We start from the raw sequence: 21,979 nt of genomic DNA, 5'->3' as shown, positions 1-21,979 counted from the left end.
CCATGATTTACCTGACTAGAGAAACAACAGAGAACACCAAGGGATGAGAACCGAAAAGAGGATCCTCTTAAGTGGAGAAAATTGGTTCACACACATTCATTCTTAATTTCCTTTAGAAACATTTAAGACTATTTTATTTTTCACTGTGTGCTTGTGTGTGTGTATGTGTGATGTCTACAGAAGTCAGAGGCGTAGGTGACCCTGAAGCTAGCTATAAGTCGATTGAGAGCTGCCTGATCTGACTGCCGTAGATCAAATCTGCAAGAGCAATATGCACTTTTAACCACTAAGCCATCTGTCTCCCCTGCTGCAGAAACAATTATTTGTATGCATATGTGGACATATACATGCTTACATATATTCATATGTGTGAACATAGGAAACTAGTTTTTAAAGACACACACCAGATTGTTTGTGGTGTCTATTAGTGGAGAAAGGGAGAAGGAATATGGAAAGACTTTGCTACTTAAAAAACTTGTTACTAGAAAAAGCAATATGTACAATTGAGAATTTGTAAGCGCTATAGGCTTAGGTACCATGTGAATGCTCTAGATGCTTAGAGATAAGAGAGTATCTTTCAATGGAGGTGTTAGTGGAAAGCAACTTTAGGATAGACTAGAATAAGTTTTAGGACACATAACATTGATATGTAAGGAGAAATTATAGACACCAGTGTAATGGATATCGTGTGTCTACCATGAAGCAGGATGTAAGGTAATACCTTCCTTCTCAATGTATGGCTCCCTTGTTAATCTGCAGAGGAACATAAGGCCAGATGGCATGGACTCATTTTGCCTCCTGACCAAACAATACATTTTCTCCCACCTCTCCTTACAGAATTGATTTTGTTCATTACAGGATGGTAATCTTCACTCTGGGAATAGACGTAGTGTCAAGGCCCTCCTCAGGATGCTGACTCACTGATTATAATAATTGTCTTCCAGCTTTACTTCCTTCTCTATCTGTTAGTTTATTATCCTAGACAGATCCTAGACCAGAATTCTGGCCACAAAATTAAAACATTCTGCTTAACGAGGCCAAATGAAAATTGTTCAAGAAAGAATATTAAGGGATGAAATGGTACCTTAAAAAGTATTTAGAGCCATCTAACCCCCACTAAAGGCTACTCTGGATGTAAGTAAAGACCTTTGTATGTCACAGTAATTTCTATTTTAAAAAGGTCACTATTATGAATCTACTAATAGCAAACAAAAGTGACAAAGTAATATCTGGGTATGAACTTAATTAGCAGTGTTCTTTTGCTTCACGCTTAGTTGACAGGAGAAATAATTTTTGTCAACCTCTTGAAATAAATATAATTATAATCACTGAGAAAAATGAAACCCACCACAGGTTTTTTTTTAAAATGAATATTCCAGATGCAATAGCTTTGCCATTACTGTGTTGATAGCCTGTGATTCATTCCTGAACCATGATACTTTCTGAATGTGGGTCAAATTCAGCCAGCACGATTGTATCCCTAGAGCCTAGTGCCTGAAAACAGTTCTTGTTGTTACACGATTTCTTTCTCAATGTTTTTGTTCTATGTTCCTGTTCCCATTTTTCAGACTCACTATGAAAATGGAGAATATATCATAAGGCAGGGTGCAAGAGGAGACACCTTCTTCATCATCAGCAAAGGGAAGGTAAGCTTAAGCAGTGCATTGTGGGAATGTGTGCATCCAGTCTTTGCTGTGTGAGTTGCCCCTTCTTCATCTGCAAATGGCTCTCCCAAAGGAAGATGCAAGAAAAGAAGGCGATTATCCTTGCATCTCAATATTAGTGACCATGACACTAGATGCTATGAGAAGTCTGCATAAACAGAAAGATGTCCATCATCAAAATACAATACAATACAACACAACACAACACAATACAACACAACACAGTACAATACAACACAACACAACACAATACAATCTAGTCTTTAATAGCAGTAACCTTCCAAAAATAAAACATCAGGGTCTTGGAATTTATGGTCCCAATAGGAATCTTCAGTAAAGATGAATTACTTTTCCTAGGCCAATGAGTGAAGGTTCTCATGACAATGCTGATGTAAATGTATGTATGCTGTAACTGTAGCTTCATGGAGAGTGTCAATTGAATGCTAAGAAGCTATTAAAAGTGGAAAAGTATAGGAGGGATAAAAACAGTTATGACCATGGTTATGAATGATTATGTGTTCATATATTATTTTATGTTTTAAACAATGTGAATCTATTACAATACTTACTTTTAAACTATGAAGTTAAGAAAATTTAGTTAGACCAATCTTCTGATCTCATTAGCCAAATACGTGAACTTATCAGTATCTCTGTGTATCAGGCTGGTGAGCGATAGGGAGGGAAAGGCAAGTAGAGAAGACTTGCCTGCCTGTTTCATTATTGTAAGAACTCATTCCTTAACATTGCACAAAATGCCCAACTCGGGCGCTGTAGAACTCACACCAGAAGGCTTACAGAGATGTTGTAAACAGGAAGTGTAGAAGACTCTAAATCTTAGTAACTTAGATTTTAGGTAATTCTCGTGTATTAATTTTGAACCAAGATTACACATGTGTCAATGTTTATAGCAATTGTGTGCCATCCTAAAATATACACAGTCTTTTTTAATCATATCTGTTCATTAGGTTAACATCTGGAAGCCTGATATAGAAGTATACATTGTGGACTGGTTTTGTAAAGGGAACCAGTGAAAAGAGTTGAATAGGAAAAGGTGCTTATAACCAGGCCCAAGACCTGAGTTCAATAACCCGGAACCAAATGGTAAAAAGAGAGAATCAACTTCTGCAAATTGTCTTCAGACCTCCACTTGGACACATTGGAACTAGGGCATATGCATGTCTACCTACATGGGTGTGCACATGCATGCTTGTGCATACACACATACACACATACATACATACACATGCATGCACACTCACACACATGTGCATACATACACACAAAATAAATAAAAATTTAATATTTTAATGTCCAAACACAGTTATGGTTAAAATCATTTTTGCATTTTCCAGTGTTAGGGGATAAGAAAATGCAAACATGCTGTGGATTACATAAGAGACAGGCGAACTTTGTTACTTCCTGTCTTCTTTGTTAACTAACACCAATTAAAGAATCAGGGACATAAAATCCTCATGGTTGTAAGCCATTTGAGGATCACAGGACGTTATATCCTGGAGTCTAGCTTCGCTTTATCTTTCCAAATTGCTCATTCTTTGCTGCCAAAATGTGGCTATACTTAGCCGATAGGAAGGACACCCTGCAGTCATTTATGACTGTCCCATTTACTGCAAATTGCCAGCATTGCCTGAAGGAGATAGAGCTTCGTAACCCATTTTAGTGGAAAACAGGTGTGTTGTTGGTACTGTTTTACAAGCTTGGTTCCCGTATAACTAGAAGCACTCAGAGATGTACCCCAGGGGGCAATCACTCTGGCAGTATTTCAGTGCAATCCTACAAGTTGAGAAATTGTCATATTATGTTAGATTCTTTTGACCCAGTCAAGTTTTTCTCTAAAGCACCTATAGAATTTTTCCTACCTGCTCAGCTCATACAATGTTAGTTTTTATGATGCACAAATCTGACAGTTGTAGCATTCATTATACTAATTCCGATAATGACACAGTAAAATTACACTGCTCTCCACCGTGTGGAACAGGAAAGCAAATAGTAAGCTATGGTTCTAATGTAAACATGCTATGAAATTAGAATTTTATAACACTTATTAGTTACAGGTAAGTCAACATAAACTTCTGCTTCCATGAATTTATAAAATGTATAAAGAGTAACCCTGGTAAATACTTTTTCTTTCCAAAAAAATACATTTTCATCTAATGTGTGTGTGTGTGTGTGTGTGTGTGTGTGTGTGTGTGTGTGTGTGTGTGTGTGTGTAAGGTATAGGTTAGAGGACAACTTGCAGGGGCTACGGGTTGGTTCTCTCCTTCCATGGTGTGGATCCTGGGGATTGAACTCAAGTAATCAGGTTCCTCTGCTCACTGAGCCCTCACACCTGCCCTGGTAAAGATACTTTCTTTGTTACCACTAGTCTCAGTTATCTATATATTGCTATGGTAAAACACTGTTACCAAGGCAAACAGAAAATAAAGTTGGGGCTTATGGTTTCAGAGGGTTGGAGTCCATGATCACAGAGCAAACACATGACAGTAGGGACAGCTGGGAGCTCAGATTCATCTGTCAATTTAGAGGCAGAGACACCAAAGGCACTGAGGATGGCTCAAGACTTTTGAAACCCCTAGGCTAGACCTAGACCCCAGTGAAATATCTCCTTCAACAATGGTGCACTTGCTAATCTTTACTAAACAGTGCCACCAATTAGGGACCAGGTATCCAAACATATGAGCCTATAGGGGCCATTCATTCTCAAACTACCACAGTGATGAAGAGAAATTATCCTTTTAAGGAAATGATGTCTGATAGGAGACACACTACAGAGACCGGAGAGCAAGAAATGGATTTCCTCTTGTTCAGCTTCATTTATCTAAATGTAAACTATATTTTCTTCTTCCACTGAATGCACGCACACAAAAGAGAGGCATAATGTACATTTTTAAAATCTTGTTTTTCCTCTTAATGAAAATCTACAGTTATTTTCTAAAAAATTGTGACTCAGTGATTACTGTAACGATGTCTAACCAAGAAAGTAAATTTATTCTGGCTTTTAGTTGGTTTAGTAGCTCTCTGGGAACATGGCATTTTAACAGACAAAGAAGTATCAAAGGATTCTGCAAACATCCCTAACAGTGTATCATCAAAAGCTTATCTCTGTGTAATGAAATGTTAGGAAATGGAACAGGATTATTATATTTCGAATTAAAGCCATATGGGGCTAGGGAGAGAGCTCTACTGTGAAGAGAGTGTACTGCGCCTGGAGAGGACCTGAGCTTGGTTCGCAGTACCTACATCAGGCGGCTCTCGGTAGTTTCAGCTTTAAGGGATCCTATGACTCTAGCTTTCAGTCACCTACTCTCACACGTACATGACGGACTTCCCTGGATCCCCGCAATACATACCCAGTTCCCTGACACATATCATTAAAAGTGAGCAAAAATACGAATCTTAGCAATAAGCCCAAGACAGAACTACGTGCTTAGTAGAGTTTCTAAGTGAGGAGGAAATGTTAATTTATCAAGTTCTAGTGAAGTGTGGGCAAGTAGAATGTTAAGACATTATTGGCTGGGTTGGGGATTTGGCTCAGTGGTAGAGCGCTTGCCTAGCAACCGCAAGGCCCTGGGTTCGGTCCCCAGCTCCGAAAAAAAAAAAGACATTATTGGCTAAGATCACAAAGGTAAAATATTCCGAAAAACAATTTGGCTACTTCTGAAAAAGTTAATAAATGTTTGCCATATAGTCCATCAACTCCATACTTTAATCTAGAGAAACAAAAATGTAGTTCTCTCAAAAACATGTCCACCAACGTTTGCAGCAAGGCAATCCAATAGAAGAATGATCTAGAAGGATAATTGGATATCATCTTAACCAAATATAATCTGAAAAAAATGTTCTCCCTCCATTAGTTCCAAGAAAATGCTCTCTAATCCCCACTCTCCAAGACCACAATTGACTTCAAAATGCTAAACACTAATGACAGCACTATCGATATGAACTTTCACTCACGGACAGTGAATGTTAGATGTCTGTGCTCAGAATCAACACCTAAAGAACGAAGCGTGTTTAGTTTATAAGCTTGTTCTTTACTTGTGTGAGCATTGACCCTTCTGAAACCCTTAGTCATGGGTGCCTGAAAACAAGTATAGAAAATATTTGTAGAGACTTTGTTAGTAATATAGTTAAGAACATATAAGAATAAAACTGGGAGCTACATCTTCATTTAGAGAATAGCTAACCTGCATACTATTTATGTAATAGGAGGAAATGAAGTTGAGCTGCTCATATTAACGTGAATGAATCAGAACCTTTGAGAGTGTGGGACCAGTAACTTCTGCTTTAAACAAGACTCCCCACTGAAGCCTCTTCACCTATAAGAGCCTCATCAACATGCAAATCAGTTTTTCCATGATATAGCTTATTGCTAACTGGCAGAGTTAAAACCGAATTTTCGTGGTTTGAAACATGGTGCAGAGGAGTAATCAAATGGATCAGTGGAGAATAATAATTGAATCCCCTGCCCCTTGCACAAACCTTTTTACTATTAATAAAAGTTATGGTCACTGACATCCTGTGTCTAAGTTGAGAAGCCTAAAGCATGTTGTTTTTAAATATATTTAAGTGCTTGGCTTGTTTTAGTAAATTAGTCTTCTACTTTATTGTATTTTACAGGTAGGTGAATTTTAACTATTTAAATTTCCTGGATGACAGGTGGTATTATTATCATTACTATATCTCAAAGAAGAAGTGAATGAATGAAAAGGTACTATTTGGTGTAGTTATATTTCTTCAAACAACAAGAAAAAAACCCTTGAAAATCATTGACAAGATACATCAATAAATTTATCAAGCTGGTTGCCTCAGTGCAGATAATAAAATCAGGAGTAGCAGTGAAGATTTCCTGAAATAAAATATTTAGGATAAATTCTTAGGAAAGCATAGAATTTGCAAGCATGTAGTTGATTTAGACCAACTGTTATCAACTGTAGTGTTTCTCAACTGTTCTAATCCTGCAACCCTTTAATACAGTTCCTCATGTTCTGGTGACCCACCCCCCCACCATAAAAGTACATCATTGCATAGTGGTAATTTTGCACCTGTTATGAATCCTAATACGTTATCTAATGTGTGACTCCCTCAATGCGACTCATAGGTTGAGAATCACTTAGATGCTCATCTCTCTTTGTAGGTAAACGTTACCCGAGAAGACTCACCAAGTGAAGACCCAGTCTTTCTTAGAACTTTAGGGAAGGGAGATTGGTTTGGAGAGAAAGCCTTGCAGGGGTAAGTAGACTGAATGTGCACACTCCTTTGTTTAAGTACTGTCTAGGTTAGGTGTTTATTGTTGGAAGAGACACCACGCCCAAGGCATCTCTTATAGAGGAAGATATTTAATGGGAGTGGGCTTACAATTTCAGAGGTTCAATCCATTATCATCATGGTGGGAAGCATGGCAGCATACAAGCAGACATGGTGCTGGAGGACCTGAGAGTTCTACATCTTAATCTGAAGGCAAACAGGAGGAGACGGTCTTCCACAGGCAACCAGGAGAAGGCTCTGTGTCACGCTGGCCAGACTTAAGGAGATATATCAAAGGCCTTCCTCTACAGTGACACACTTCCTCTAGCAAGGCTACACCTCCTCCAGTGCCACTTCTCATGGGCCAAGGAGATTCAAACCACCACAGGTTCTATATAGAATGTAATCAAAGTTGAGCTTTCAGTGAAATGTACCCTTTATTATAGGGACCACGCTCATACTATATGCACATTGCCTGTTGTATTCACCAAATTCCAGCTGGATTTGTAATCTGTTTATGTAGGCTATGGGGCTGAGTAAACTTCTGAGATAAATTTATGGTTTTAGCCAGAACATTTTTCATCCTTGTGCTCCTTAAGTCTGCAGAGCTAATTTGCACCTTACCTGGTGATCATGCATTTGCTATTACATTTTTCTTAATATCAACACTGGAAGAAAGCATGCTCAATGGGCCACCAGTAGGATGTAGTAAGCATTTTCTTCCTAAAATGAAGCTCACAAAACTCCTGGCTTGATCTACCTTTTCTTTGATCATTTAATGTTCTATGTAGGGCTCTATAGAAGGATACTGCTTAATTTCAGTGGCCCAAAGCTGATCTGCTCCTATGTAAAACAGTGTTGTTCCTTATGGAGAAAAACAAAGTAAAACCAAAATAAAGGAGACAAACAAACCCTAGAAACTTTTCTAGTCATTTGCAACTGAAATCATGACTACAATGCTGGAAATGAGTCAGGATTGGGAATCAAAAGATGTTTTTTTTTTTTTTTTTTTTTTTGTAGTTTCATGGCACTGGATTCCGGTGTCCAGTAAAGGTGACTTTAACAGTTGAAAGCAACATCCTAAAAGGTTCAACATTATGAAAACTGCACCAAGCCTTATTCTTTTCAGGATCTCCTTTGAAGAAAATATTTATTTCTGACAGTATATATATATAATATATATGTATTATATATATGATATATACATTATATATGTATATATATATGTGATATATTGTGATAATTTTCAGTTCCTCATTGCCTTCTTTTATTTCTTCTAAACCTTATCTTCCTAATTAGTCTCTCCCAATAGCTATTCCATGGATTACAATGTAATCAATAGCTTTTTAGGAAGGGTGGAACCTCATGGAGTCCCGCCCACTATCCGTGATGAAATGTTAGAGGCACTGTCTTATACAGGCAGCTGTTGTTCGTGTGTTCTTGAAATCAGTTGCTGAGTAGTCTCTGAGTGGCAGTGATTCATGGCAACTTTTCCTATTCTCTAGATCTTTCTTTCCACCTTCTCTTCCACCATATTCCCAGCGTCTTGGATGGGGGACAATATTGACATCCCATTTAGGTCTGGGTCCTCAATAGTTTCTTTCTCAGCACCTCTGCCATCAGCAAGTCCAGACATTGCTACTCTATGCAAAAAGGAACTTCTTTGCACCAGGATGATAGTAGCACTAGTCTTGTGTATATAAGTAAAAAAAAAAAATTAGAAGGAAATTTAACACCATGGTTAAAGTAGTATATTTCCTTCTTGGGCTCAAGACCTTCCCAGCCTGTGGCTCTAAGTTTACAGTATCAGATGTGTATTAGTCTCATAGAGTGGGCCTCCAATACAGCCGCAAAGCCATTGGCTACTCCTCATACAGTCAGGCCATTACTGACCTAGTGACCTAGTGGGAGTATCTTACCTGGCAGGTTGATACTGCAGCGGGCATGGCTGTATCTGGATGAAACTACGGATAGGTTTCTACCTACTCAGTGACTTTTATAGTGCCCTGCAGTCCTGTGTATGCCGACCAGCAGCAAAGAGGTTTCCTGTTCAATTCCAATTTGATTTCTCTGCCTTCTTTAGCTACTAGGTGATCTCTTTGACCAGATCTCCTTAGGGAGGGTGGAGCCCCATGGAGTCCCCATAACTATGGGCTTTTCCACTTGTGTTTTAGTTCCTGAATAATGATGCAGGGGTTTATTGTTTATTTTAAAACGCCTTGGCATGTTCACACTAGCTTGTAACTTATACCAACCCATTTACACTACTCAATGCCTGCCACCCGCGACTAGTTACCTCTCCTTAGTTATATATGTCCGACTTGTTACAATTGTGAATGGGTAACATCTCCCGGCCCCTCTGTGTGCTTGACTCTTTCCACAGTTCCTCTTTCTCTCTTTGCTCGATGTCCCACCTTCTAATTCTTCCTCAGCTTATTGGCCATCAAGATTTTTATTGGCGGGTGATGCTTCCACACCCATGAGATATTATGCGCTCCCTCTATCTAATTCTGGTGAAAAAAAGAAGAGCTACTGAAATAGCACGCATTTGGGGGGGGTGGCATGTTGCTAAGTTTTAGCATATTCTTGGTACCAAAAATACATTTTGCACATATTCTGTCCTCCCTGTCCACCTCTGGAATGCCCGTCTTCCTCTCTGCCCACCTATAATAAGCATCTTCTTAAGTGTCATCAAATATTTGCTACTTCATAAAATCGTCCCTTTAATCTTCATTTAACTTCACCTCTCAGCTATAGATTTTATTACTTGCATTCTTGACTTCTTCTAACTACTTAAATCACCCACCTTCTCAGAACCTTATGTACCATCATTTAGAATTCATTTGATTTTTTTTTAAATTTATCAGTATTTTGCCATCAACTCTCTCTGTTATCTCGGTAACTTGTCCTGGTCTATAAGTGAATATAACTTATGGAAAAAATTCCCAGATATCTACTATTAGGTGGTTTCTGTGAATCAGAGCTAATTCTCTAAAGAATCCTGCCTGTGACTCATGTCATATTAGCCTTCAGTTGAATAAAGCCACTTGTGTAGCCTGTTCTCAGCTATCCCCTGTTCAGATGGTTTGACATGTTAGTGTCTCAGGTCTATAATGATTTTTCAGCCCAAATCCATGTTCTTTATCTTTCTTTAAATTTTCACAATGTTTCATATGAGAAATTCCAACTAATGCAAACTAACTGGATTTGTTTCATTATTTTCCAGGTTACTTAAAAGTGGTCATAATTCCAAGATGCCTTATGGGCAACAGTGTAGTACATGTTCTTTGAATAATGTTTGCATAACACATGATTGTACACACAATTTTATAGTCAGAACATACTTCAGATACCATTTCAGATGTGTGGCTTGCTTACAAATAAGACTTTTTTGTACTAGGCATTTTTTGTTTTATTCTTTTGAGTATGTTGACTAGGTCATTAAAATACTGATATGTTTTTACTTAGATTAAAAAAGTATACCCTTGAGTATTATTTTTAAAATCCAGATGGTCTGATATAAGCACTGACTAAGCACAGAGCAAAAAAAAAATCTGATCCTGGAACTCAGACCCTGACTGCTATAAAAGTCTGCCTTAGTGTCCCTTAGTTCCATTTTACTGGTGGCATTAGAATTTTAGGGCCTATAGAAGCCTTTTAAGCTGTATTATTAATATCCATTCCAATATCATATTGTTGCTGGGGAAGTTGGAGTCAACTTATATAGTCACATTGATTGCTTTGTATAAATTATACCCTATTGTTTAACTAAATTTTTTGGCCTGTGATAATGGCTTCTGCATACCAGTCAAAAAAGAGCAAAATATCTTTCTTCTTATTAAGTTCCTCCCTATGTACGAAAAAACGACATTTGAATTGGAATTATTTCATCAACATGAGATAATTCATTTGCATACTTTGGCTTCTTGTTCCACCATAACTCTCTCAGACCTGAACCATGTAGGTTGTATTAAGAATCAGGTGTCAAATTCTAAAGCAATTGTACAGTGTATGCGTCTCATAGTGAGAACTCTGTAAGACTGAGATGAACCCAGTAGACATGGCGAGAGCTCCTTGCCACCCAGTTTCATTTCCACTATCACATATGAGCAAATATTTTAACTAAGATATCTGACTCGGGTTGGACTTTACTTTTTCGCTTACTAAACATTAGACCCTGATAGGCTTTCTTTTCATCTATGATGGAGGTTATGATTATTACACCTTACTTTGGGGGGGACTCTGTAGATTGTACAGGGGGACACTCAGGAGGCATTTGGGGTGAATATCTAGAAATTCATTGAGTGCCTCCCAAAAGTTGACTGTTGTCATCATCACCACTGCCTGTTTCAGCGTCGTTGAAAACAGTTTGCAAATAGTTCTGTTAGTTCCTAGCTGATGTTGATAGCTCTTGCCAAATTGTTACAGAAAGATTTCAAGTCAACCGCTCATTAGTCTGTAACTCTAGGCAAGCCAGATAACCTCTGTTCCATCCCTTTCTAATTCTGCAAGGCAAGCTAATCACACTAGGTAGTGCTAAGTCTCATTACAGCATAACCTCTGGTTCTGTGAGATCTGGCCTCTTTAATGCTGGAACAGATTTCTGAAGGCCAAATGTGGCCCTGAAGTTGATATAGTGAGTGCTATCTAGTGCTAGACCATTGTCATCGTGGTCCTCCCACACAGAAACTACCTTACTGTTGCCTTTTATTCTGAAGACCTGAGCCACATAAAAATCCCGTTACTGTTTATACAAAAGGTAATATGCTGAAGTCAGTTTTGAATATACCTCTGTTTCCCCGGGTTCTCCCCTCATGGACATGATCATAAAAAAGTTACTTAATATTCTGGAGCCTGCTTTCTGGCTTCATGTATTTTATTTTAAAAATAATAAAATTATAGGGAATAAATGTTCCAGTTAAATGTAGTTATGACTTGCTTATTTGGAAATAGAATATTACAGATACAATGCAAACTTTTCTGTCTTCTTCTGGTTTCTTGTTTCTCCCAGTATCACCATTCAGAAATTTGTTGTGTACATTTACACAATATAGTACCAGTCTATAGTTGGCACTCTAGACTTTGCTCACCTTCACAGAAATAGATTATCCATAGATAAATATCTATCATGATTTTAATGTGCATGTTCAGTTTAATTTTTAAAGTGATTTTTCATGAATATCTCCCTTTTGTGTGTGTCCCTATATCAAAAATATCTCCCTGCTTTGAAATAATACATCTATTGGTTTTAGGGTCAACTCTACCCCTTTGTGACATTGTTTTCATTTTGATGCCAGCTGGAAAGATCCCCTTTTCAAATGTGGTCATATACTCAGACCTAGGACTTGAGAACTGAGGGAGCCCAGTTTCACATGCAGTACTTCATATCAAACTGGGCTATTTCTTCTGAAAGTTTCTACAGTGGGATACACTTCCGTATCACTGCAGTCCTTGCTTCACAATGTATGTTCTAGACATACTGAAATCTCTTTTGTCACATCGTCCATGAGCTATATAACTTTTACATGCTCAGTTCCCATGATGCCTGGCTTTTCCTACCATGGATGAATAATTAAATTTACAACAAAACTTCAACTCTGAGTCAGAACTATGTTGCCAGCATCTTCCAGGGCTTGAGTACTTGGGAATATAGAAGCCAATTGATTGTACAGGTGCCTACACCTAAGCTGCCTCCATGTCCTGTTTATATTGATATAAAATATCTTGGATACAATTAATGACTTAGCTTTAACAGCGGCAACGATCTGAGGAGACTTGAAAATCTATTCAGACAATCTTTTATATTTGCACAGACAATCTTCTCATCTCAATTATTGAGGACAGTACAGGAGCATCTTAACATTTGGACAACGTTATCTACCCAACAGCAAAGAGGATTTTTAAAAGTGTGTGTGTGTGTGTGTGTGTGTCTGTGTGTCTGTGTGTGTGTGTCTGTGTGTATGTGTATGTGTGTGTAAATGTGTGCTATGTATATGTAGAGAGGGGGAAGACTTACCTTAGAGCCAGAAGTTGACATTGGTTTCTATGGAGGTTGAGTGACAAGCAGTTGTGACCCATTATGGGTCTTTGGAAACCAACACAGGTCCTCTAGAAAAGCAGACAGTGCTCTTTACCCCTGAGCCATCTCTCTAGCTCAGAAAAATGACTTTTGATTAACAGAACTGCAATACCTGTTCTCTGCACTTACATGAAGAAATATGAAGATCTGAAACATAAAATGTGTTACACAAGTGTTGAATTCATTTGATAATCAAGTTAATATTTGAGTTGGCACTATAGACTTAGCACATCTTCATAAACGTAGGTTATCAGTAGATAAATATTTATCAAGCATTTAATGTGCCTGTTTAGATAAATCGGGTCATAAATTATTAAGACGTATATCTCTCTGTAAGGTTTATTCTTTTTTCTTGTAACAGTGTGTCTTTGTTTTGGTGTACAATTTTATAAATAACATCATACCCAACAAACACATTTAAGCTATGTGTGTTTGTGAGTGTTAATTTTGTAAAATTTTGTTCTGACAGCTATAGCTATGGGTGTTTATCAACTACAAAGTGATGTTCTGATTTTTAATACTATGTTAATAATTAAATAAAGCCAATCAACTACATTAACTCAAATATTTCAAGTTTTGTTATGATAACTTTTGAAATGAGCTTTCAGTGATAGTGAAATGTGCAGATTATTGGGAGCACGGCTATATTCACTCTGCTGTGTCATACAAAAATGAGCCAAATCTACTCCTTCTTCCTACCTCACCACCATGTTGTGCCTACTGGTTATATACCATATTCCATAGTGGTGGTATTCATTACATCCTAGCTAACAATGTGAAATTATCTCCTTTCCTTCACACCATTCATTGTCCATACATGCTATCATGATCATTTTGTTAATCACTATTTTAACAGGTATGAGATGACATTTTATTCAGATTTTAATTTGCTTTTGCCCTATGATTAGAGATGATGACCCGCCCCCTTATCTATTAGATACACCCATGTCTTGTTTTGAGAAGTGTCTATTTAGGTCCTCTGCCCATTTCTCAATGAGTTTTCCCTGTATCTATTTGTATGGTTATTTGTGCTCCTTATCTGTATGAATGAATTCCTTATTAGATGCATAGTTTTCCAACAGGACCCTAATCTATATGTTATTTCCACTCTGGTCATCATCCATTTGTTTTGATTCTAACTCCATTGTGCTGGTTTTTGTCAACTCGGCACAACTAGACTCATCTGGGCAGAGGGAACTGGACTGAGGAATTGCCCTCCTCAGATTGTGCTGTGCAAATGTCTGTGGGCCATCTTCTTGATTAGTAGTTGAAGTAGGAGGCCACGCCCATGATGGGGCCATGCCATCTCTAAGTAGACAGGTAACACTGCATAAGGAGAGCAGCTGAGCAAGCCAGAGAGAGTGAGTCAGTGGGCGGCAGTCCTCCGTAGACTCTGCTTCAGATCCTGTCTCCAGGTTCCTGCTTGAGTTTCCTGCTTTAGTTTCCATCAGTGATGGACTCTAAGCTGTAAGACGAAACAAGCCCTTTCCTTCCTATGTTGCCTTTGGTCATGGTGTTTATCACAACAGAAAGCAGAACGGGCCCTCTGTGTGCCAGCACATACCGAAGAGCATGTCCCCACTGTATGATTGTGAAGCTTTTGCCCTAGTAAATGAATATAGATTCACGAACTCATTTTCTTTTCTAGGCTTTCTATTTTGCTACATTTAGTGAATATCTTGTTTGTCTGTGTTATGACAATGTACTATGTACATTGACATGTACTATGTAAATGTACTATGACATTTTGGTTGCTATGAATTTTTGTATAGACTGAAGTCGGGTGCCTCCTACTTGATTCATTTTGCTCATAACTGCTTTGGATTTCTTGTTTATTTTGAGACATAATCTTTCTCTGTGTATGGCCCAGTCTGTTCAGGAAAGCACTGTGTAGCCCATGTTGGTCTTGAATTCACTATCTTCATGTCTCAGCCTCCCAAGTCCAGGAAATATCCGAATGCTCACTGGAGCAATTTTGTTTATATTCATGTTGCTATTGGTCACTTGGTGATGGTTTCATATGAATTTCAGATCTTTTCCTACTTTATGAAAAAAATGGTAGTAAAATTTTAGGGAAGGGTTATATGAGTCTATAGATTGCTTAATATGATATGGGCTTAAAAAACCTCTTCCACTTTATAGATAGGTGCTGTATTTTTTATTTGTTTCTCTTTACATTTCTTTTATTAATATTTTATAGTTTCAAATGTATAGCTCTTTCCATCAGTTAAATGATTTCCCATTTTTGATTTTTGTCACCATTATAAACAAGATTATTAGCTACTTTTCCAGAAACTTTATGGTTAATAATTATAAATGAAGTGATTTTTGCATGTTGAATTTGAATTCTACAAGCTTATGGAATTTCTCTATCCATTCCAAGGTTTGGCAGGATCTTCATGGTTTTCAATATAGTAAAAGGAAGGATTTGTAAAAGATACTTCTCTTTAGAAAGGTGTCTTGGAACCTCAAGGATTATTTCTCATAAAAGGAATCCAATTTTCATGGATGGCTAGAGATGGCATAGTATATGTGTACGTGTGTGTGTGTGTGTGTGTGTGTGTGTGTGTGTGTATGCCACAGTATATATATGGTTTCCTTAACCTCGTTCACTTAAGCAGAGACTCTTCTACAATTCTGAAAATTGAGCTGCTTTTAAACAAACAATCCCTCATTGTTATTCTTGAACATATCATTCAGACAGATAATTCTCTTCAGGTTCCACAAGATAAGGGGGAGATGAAATGTAAATTTGAAAAATATCTTCAAAAGAAAAGTGTTTCATTTGAAGCTAATTTCCTTGTTAATGAACTCTGCTAGCATTTTGTATCTGTAATTTTTTTCCTTCTAAATCTAAATGATTGCCCCTTAATTTTTATTTCTGTGGTGTAGAAGAAAAATGGAACATTATAAATCATCCTTTGTACAGAAAGCATAGATACTAATTGGCTAGATTTGTTATTTTGCACTAACCACTTATGATGCCTGGAAAAGTATTTTAGCTATTTGAAAAATACCTCTGAATATTCTTGTCAAAATTATATGCCTCAAACATCATTTGTTTATTTTGATTGAGACTGTGTCCACATTGACACGTTGGTTTAGTTTTGCATGGCTCTCAATTCTTCATACAATGATATAAAAGTGACACATAGGTCAGAATAAATACACTACACAGTGATAGTCTTATTCTATGTGCTAGAAAGAGAAAAATTATAAAATTTATATTTTAGAATATTTCAATCGGTATATAATGAATACAAGTCAACTAACTGTTGCTAAAATCATTTCGTAAAACACCAACAAGAAGTCTTTGTGTACCCATGATTCAGTCAAACTATCAAATAAAAACTAAAACAGGAAGCACAGTATACTACATCAAAAACTGAAAAGGTTAGAGGTGTACACAGAGAAAGATATGTTAGTCTTACAAAGTAAAAATTCCCTGGAGAATTACAATTCAAATTAAAATACAGGAAGACTTTTTAAAATAGAAATCGACAGCCTTATTTTAAAATTATAAGGAAAAAACAAAATCTTTGCATAGCTAGACAGCTCCAGAAAAAAGGAGCAAATCTGTAGACTAATCCTACTGACTTTCCCTGTGGCTGCGAACAACAGTAAACAAGACAGCATGTTCTGAAGGTAAGATACACAAATAGATTTGGAAACACAGTGAGGAGTCCAGAAGCTATCCTACATGCCAGTCAGTCAGTTTTACTGTAACAAATTACATGGCTGGGTAGCTTATCCGAAAGTGAGACGCTTCCTCATTGTTGAGGACCTTAAGTCTGGAATCAGAGGCCAGCATGGTCCCATTCTAGTGACATCTACATTGTACGTGCTGTTAGAAAAAAGGATTGCGACTCTGGATCTCCTCTTATACGAGTTCCAGTACCTGATGTAGGCTCCACTCAGTCTCACCCAAAGCCAAATGTCTCCATTACCATTTGAGGGCTTCCAAATAAGACTCTTAGGGACACAATCCTATTCGCTGATTGACTTTTCAACAAAGCCTCAGAGCTGATTTAATTAAGAAATGTTAGCATTTTCCTAAAAATGGTATTGTCACAGTTGGCTATAAATTAAGTTAAATAAATAAATAATACTTGTGTATATACATAACTCACACCATATAGAAAAAATGAAGTATATGTTTAAATAACAGCAACAATTTAACAAATTTTAGGGTAAAAGAATATAATTTTTAAAAACTTTGGCTACAAAAATGTTTCTTAGATAATCACAATATAGCACAATTCTTTAGAGAGAGAAATATGATTAATTAGATATCATTAATACTAAGAATTAATACTAAGAATACTGTAAGGGCTTCAGCTAGTAGTGTCTCATTTTAAAATGCTTCACAAATGTCATTATACTCTAAGTATGTGTTGAACTAATGTGTTGGAGTTTTCAGTGCAAAAATGTTTGTAGGGTATTCCCACTTTTTAAGGATGGTCTGTGGGGTAGGACAGACAGATTTGATGAGCATTAGTTTCTGTAGTACATAGAATTCAGCTAAAGTGATGAATGGGAAGATGGGAATGGACATGTAAATGTGTCAGCTGCTTTGATAACTGTCACACAACACCACCGTTGATCACATCGTCTTATGGTTTCTCTGGTTGCAATTTGCTTGATAAGTATCTTCTAACCTGCAAAATAAAATAAATGAATAAATAAATAAATAAATAAATAAATTAATATACATTTGTTCTTGTCTTAGACCTTTCACATTCAGACTCCCTGTCTATCCAACAAACACCCATGATAAATAATGATGAAAAAAAATATATATGTATATATATATGCACACACACACACACAAATATTTTTAGAGCCTCAATTTTAGTAGTTCTTTTTTTTTAAAAAAATCTTTCCTGTAAAACACATTAATAAAATTAATAGACAAATTATTCTAGAATGATAGCATTGATTGTTGTTATGACAAAGAAAACATGCATGTATTAAAGATATATGTGCCAAATATTTGCAGCAAACATATAATCTGGACTCAATTCTGGGTCATATAATGGGGTGGCCTACATGTGGAGTTGTATAAAATGAGATCAGAAACTGATCACTATTAAAGCTTAATAACAGGCAAGCTATCATTTGTTCTGTTTTCTCTATGTACAGATTTAAATTTCCATAACATGTGGCAGCCACACATACCCTAATTTCCTTAGTTTAAGATTATTTTCCCCAAAAGGGGTTTGCAACTCCATAGGAAGAACAACAATATCAACCAACCAGACCTCTCAGAGCTCCCAGGGACTAAACCACCAACCAAAGAGTACACATGGAGGGACCCATGGCTCCCGCCACATATGGGATGGCATTGTTTAGCATCAGTAGGAGGAGAGGCCCTTTGTCCTGTGAAGGCTTGATGCCCCTGGGTAGGGGAATGCCAAGGCCAGGAGGCAGGAGGGGAAAGAGGGTAGGTGGTCGGGGGAGCACTGTCATAGAAGCAGGGTGAGAAAGGATGGGATATGGGGTTTCTGGAGGAGAAACCAGGAAGGGGTATAACATTATTAATGTAAATAAATAAATTATCCAATAAAAAAAGGAAAAAAGAAAAGAATGTAATGCAGATAAATAGTATTATGCAGACTGAGAAGATTGTTAAATGTGTGTGCGTGTGTGTATGTGTGTGTGTGTGTGTGTGTGTGTGTGTGTGTGTGTGTGTGTGTAGAAACAATGATTAAATTGGACCTGAATTTGAAAGAGAGCAAAATAAATATATGGTGATTTGGAGGGAGAATATGGAAGGATGAAATGATGTTATTATATTATAATTTCGAAAAATGTTATTTTATAATATAGAAAAAATAACTAAAATTATCTTTTACATTTTTCCTGTTAGAAATTTGCATGAAGCCTAGTATAGTGTTTCAGTAGCTAAGAACAAGGAAAAGCCAAGAAATCATATCACCCAGAAAACGTCAAACAGGCTCACATATTTTATACAATTATTTCTCAGTTTAAACAATGCCAGCGGATGTTTTCTTTAACAATTTCATGTTTAACTAATTTAACTTAAAGATGATTAGTCAGGAAATTAATTATGTGGAGTTGCCACTTTGAGTCATTTCACCAAAGTGGCTGTCTGACAAATTCAGGGGTAAGATTTATGAGGAGAGAAAATATAGCAAAATCGAAGTTTTCAGTAGCTCCTCATATCTTGTCAGAGTGTTTTGCCTAAAGAGCTCTGGGATGAATGTGAAATTGCCCAGGAAATTAGATGTGGATTTATTTTGTGTTCAACCTGAGTGTGAAGAATATGTTCTAGTCTAGTGATGTTCATAAATACTGCTGCAGGCATAAAGAAGCAAACCTGTCTACAGGAGGTGAGAGGCAACAGGCACTTAAACAAAAGCCTTTTGTTGCTTGTCCTCTTCGGGCTGGGCTGGACTGTAAATTTCCATTTGCATTAGTCCAAGGTTCCCTAGAGTCACAGAATGTGTGGAATATCTTTCTGTATTGAGGGAATTTATCATGACTGACAGTCTGTAGTCCCACTTCCCAATAATGGGAATGGGAAGTCCAAGAATCTAGTAGTTGTTCAGTCCCACAAGGCTAGTTTCATCTGGTCTTCTGTAGAAGTAGATTTTGACAGATGTGCTGGCAAGTAAATGCAAGTGGGTGAAGAAAATCAAATCTTCCTTCTTCCAATGTCCTTATGTAGGCCTCCAGCAGAAGGTGTGGCCCAGATTAAAGGTGTGTACCACCGCACTTGGATCTCGGATTTGTTTTGTCCCAGCCTGATGTCAAACTCAAAGTTCTTTTTGACTTAGCATCCTGGGATTAAAGGCGTGTACTACCTTGCCTGGGCCTAAGCTTTTCACAACCACTATGCCTCAAGATCTCCATGACAAGATCCAGGTCACAAACTTGTGTCTTCCAGCCTCAAGATCTGGATCACAGGTGTGCCCTCCAATTCTGGATTGTAGTTCATTCCAGATATAGTCATGTTGACAACCAGGGATAGTCATTACTCCATTATGGTTTTCTGAATCTAAGTTCATCTTAGTATTCAATAGTGAAGTCTCATTTTCCCTGGTGGGTTGTAAAGAATACTGGTGAAGGAAGGTAGAGATTCTCTAAGGAAATGGCTGGTAAAGTGATCTTGAGACAGCTCACTTGGTAAACTGATTGCTGCACAAGCCGGAAAGCCGACTTCTGTCACCAGAACCCATGTGAAAGAGGTACTTAACACTTGTCATCTAGACGCATGGATCCCTGGGACTCAGTGCTCAGCCAGTCAAGCCTCGTTGGCAAGTTGAGGACCACTAAGAGCACTGTTTCAAATGATGAGGTAGATGATACCTGATGGACAACACTGTGATGACTGATGGCTCCTACCCTTATGTGCACACATGTGCACCTAAACATGCACATATAAGTAAGGGCAATAACATTTGTTATAATATCTGAAGAAATGAATTTCGCTTACTAAGTACAGTAAAACTGAAATATGTTCATTTAAGTTGCTTTCTAGGCAAAGGTCATAAATGTGAGCAGCTCAAAATTTGTCACATCTATTGCATTTACATTTTTTAATAAAAAGAGTATCTGATTCTATTTGATTATTAAACAGGTGTGGCTGTTTCATTCACCCTAGCTCCAGAGGCTGTTTGGCAGGGTTCAAATTATTGCTTGATAATTTCCTTACAGCAATAATATACCAGCTTTTTCTTGAATATTCGTGGCTATGTTTTTCTTCAGGAGTCCTGATTCCTTTAGTAGAATGATATAAAGTGCTAAGAGCTTTGGAGTGTGGTCATATTCATTGCATGAAAATAGGAAATCTAGGCATGTGTATTTGTGTGTGTGTGTGTGTGTGTGTGTACGTGCGTGCGTGCGCATGCGTGTGCACGTGTGTGCGCATGTGTGTTTGCATTCATGTTGTTTATTCATTAATTTGCTCCCCCCACCAAGTGCTGGTATGGTCAGCATCTAGCACCTACAGACTGCACAGAGTGACAGAGAGAACTTTCTTTAAAAAGCTAGCAACTACCAGTAGTAGTAGAAATTGAACAATGAAAATCCCAGTACCATAACTGTGAAAAATGAAGTATATATTTTATTGTCTTCTAATCTTATTTTCTTGAGTTATATTTGATTAAATATAAAAACTACCAAGAAGCGGTAAGGGAATATTTCAAGAGAAAGGGATCACATGTAGTATGAAGGTGAAAAAAAAATGTTGAAAATGGAATAAGAAGGCTTGATTGGGCTAGGGAATGGGAAGGAGGAGTAACTAACACTAAAGACCTTTGAAAATCACAAATGGTGAAGAACGCACACACACACACACACACACACACACACACACACACACACACGGGGGAGGGTATAAAAAGTGGTTTAAAATGAAGCTACCATATAACAGGATAACAATTCCTCATCCAGAGACCAGGTTTTAAAGCACAGTATCAAATAATAGGATGTCCATTGATTTCACCAAACACTCTAGGTAATTAATTATCAATGCTCTTGTTATGCTGCAGATTTGTTTATAAAACCCTATGCAGAATGTATCATATACTTGAGTCATAGACCATCGAAAATTCAAATCAGTAATGACATGGACCCTTCATCCATGCTAGCTGCTTTCATACTAGGTAAGAAAGGTGTGACACGTGCTATTAAGTCATTATAATTCTTATCTAGTTGTGACCCCTGAGAGATGACAATATGACTAGCATAGTAAGATATGCCCACTGGTACAATAGTGGCACCAACTATTTTCTGATGGGATTTAGAGCCCAATCCATTCCATGTGGTAATGTCCATGACTGGTTCTATTTTTTGGGTAAGTCATAGGCCCTAGAAAAGAGCCTAATGCTGCTGTTCCACTAAATGAACTCATAAATAAACTGCCCCCAATTTCTTAACTTTATACCTGTACGTTAATGCCTCTCTCAGCCCTTATCAGAGAAGCCATTTTGGGCAGTAGACGGTGATG

The 21,979-nt window shown here is 37.4% G+C and overlaps 1 protein-coding gene across 2 annotated transcripts in view; it reads left to right on the top strand.

Annotated features, from left to right (window-relative positions):
• Positions 1-21,979, top strand: part of Prkg1 (protein kinase cGMP-dependent 1) — a 1,233,235-nt gene that overhangs the window by 1,031,902 nt on the left and 179,354 nt on the right. For both annotated transcript variants that reach the window (XM_063271952.1, NM_001105731.4), the window contains exons 6-7: positions 1,569-1,646; positions 6,817-6,911. In XM_063271952.1, the coding sequence (XP_063128022.1) occupies positions 1,569-1,646; positions 6,817-6,911 (173 nt within the window). The remainder of the gene's footprint in view (positions 1-1,568; positions 1,647-6,816; positions 6,912-21,979) is intronic.

The sequence above is a fragment of the Rattus norvegicus genome, chromosome 1 (genome assembly GCF_036323735.1).
Source record: "Rattus norvegicus strain BN/NHsdMcwi chromosome 1, GRCr8, whole genome shotgun sequence".
In the NCBI taxonomy this organism is placed as follows: Eukaryota; Metazoa; Chordata; class Mammalia; order Rodentia; family Muridae; genus Rattus; species Rattus norvegicus.
The sequence above is the reverse complement of the archived record's forward strand: the minus strand, read 5'-3'. Positions and strand labels throughout refer to the sequence as shown.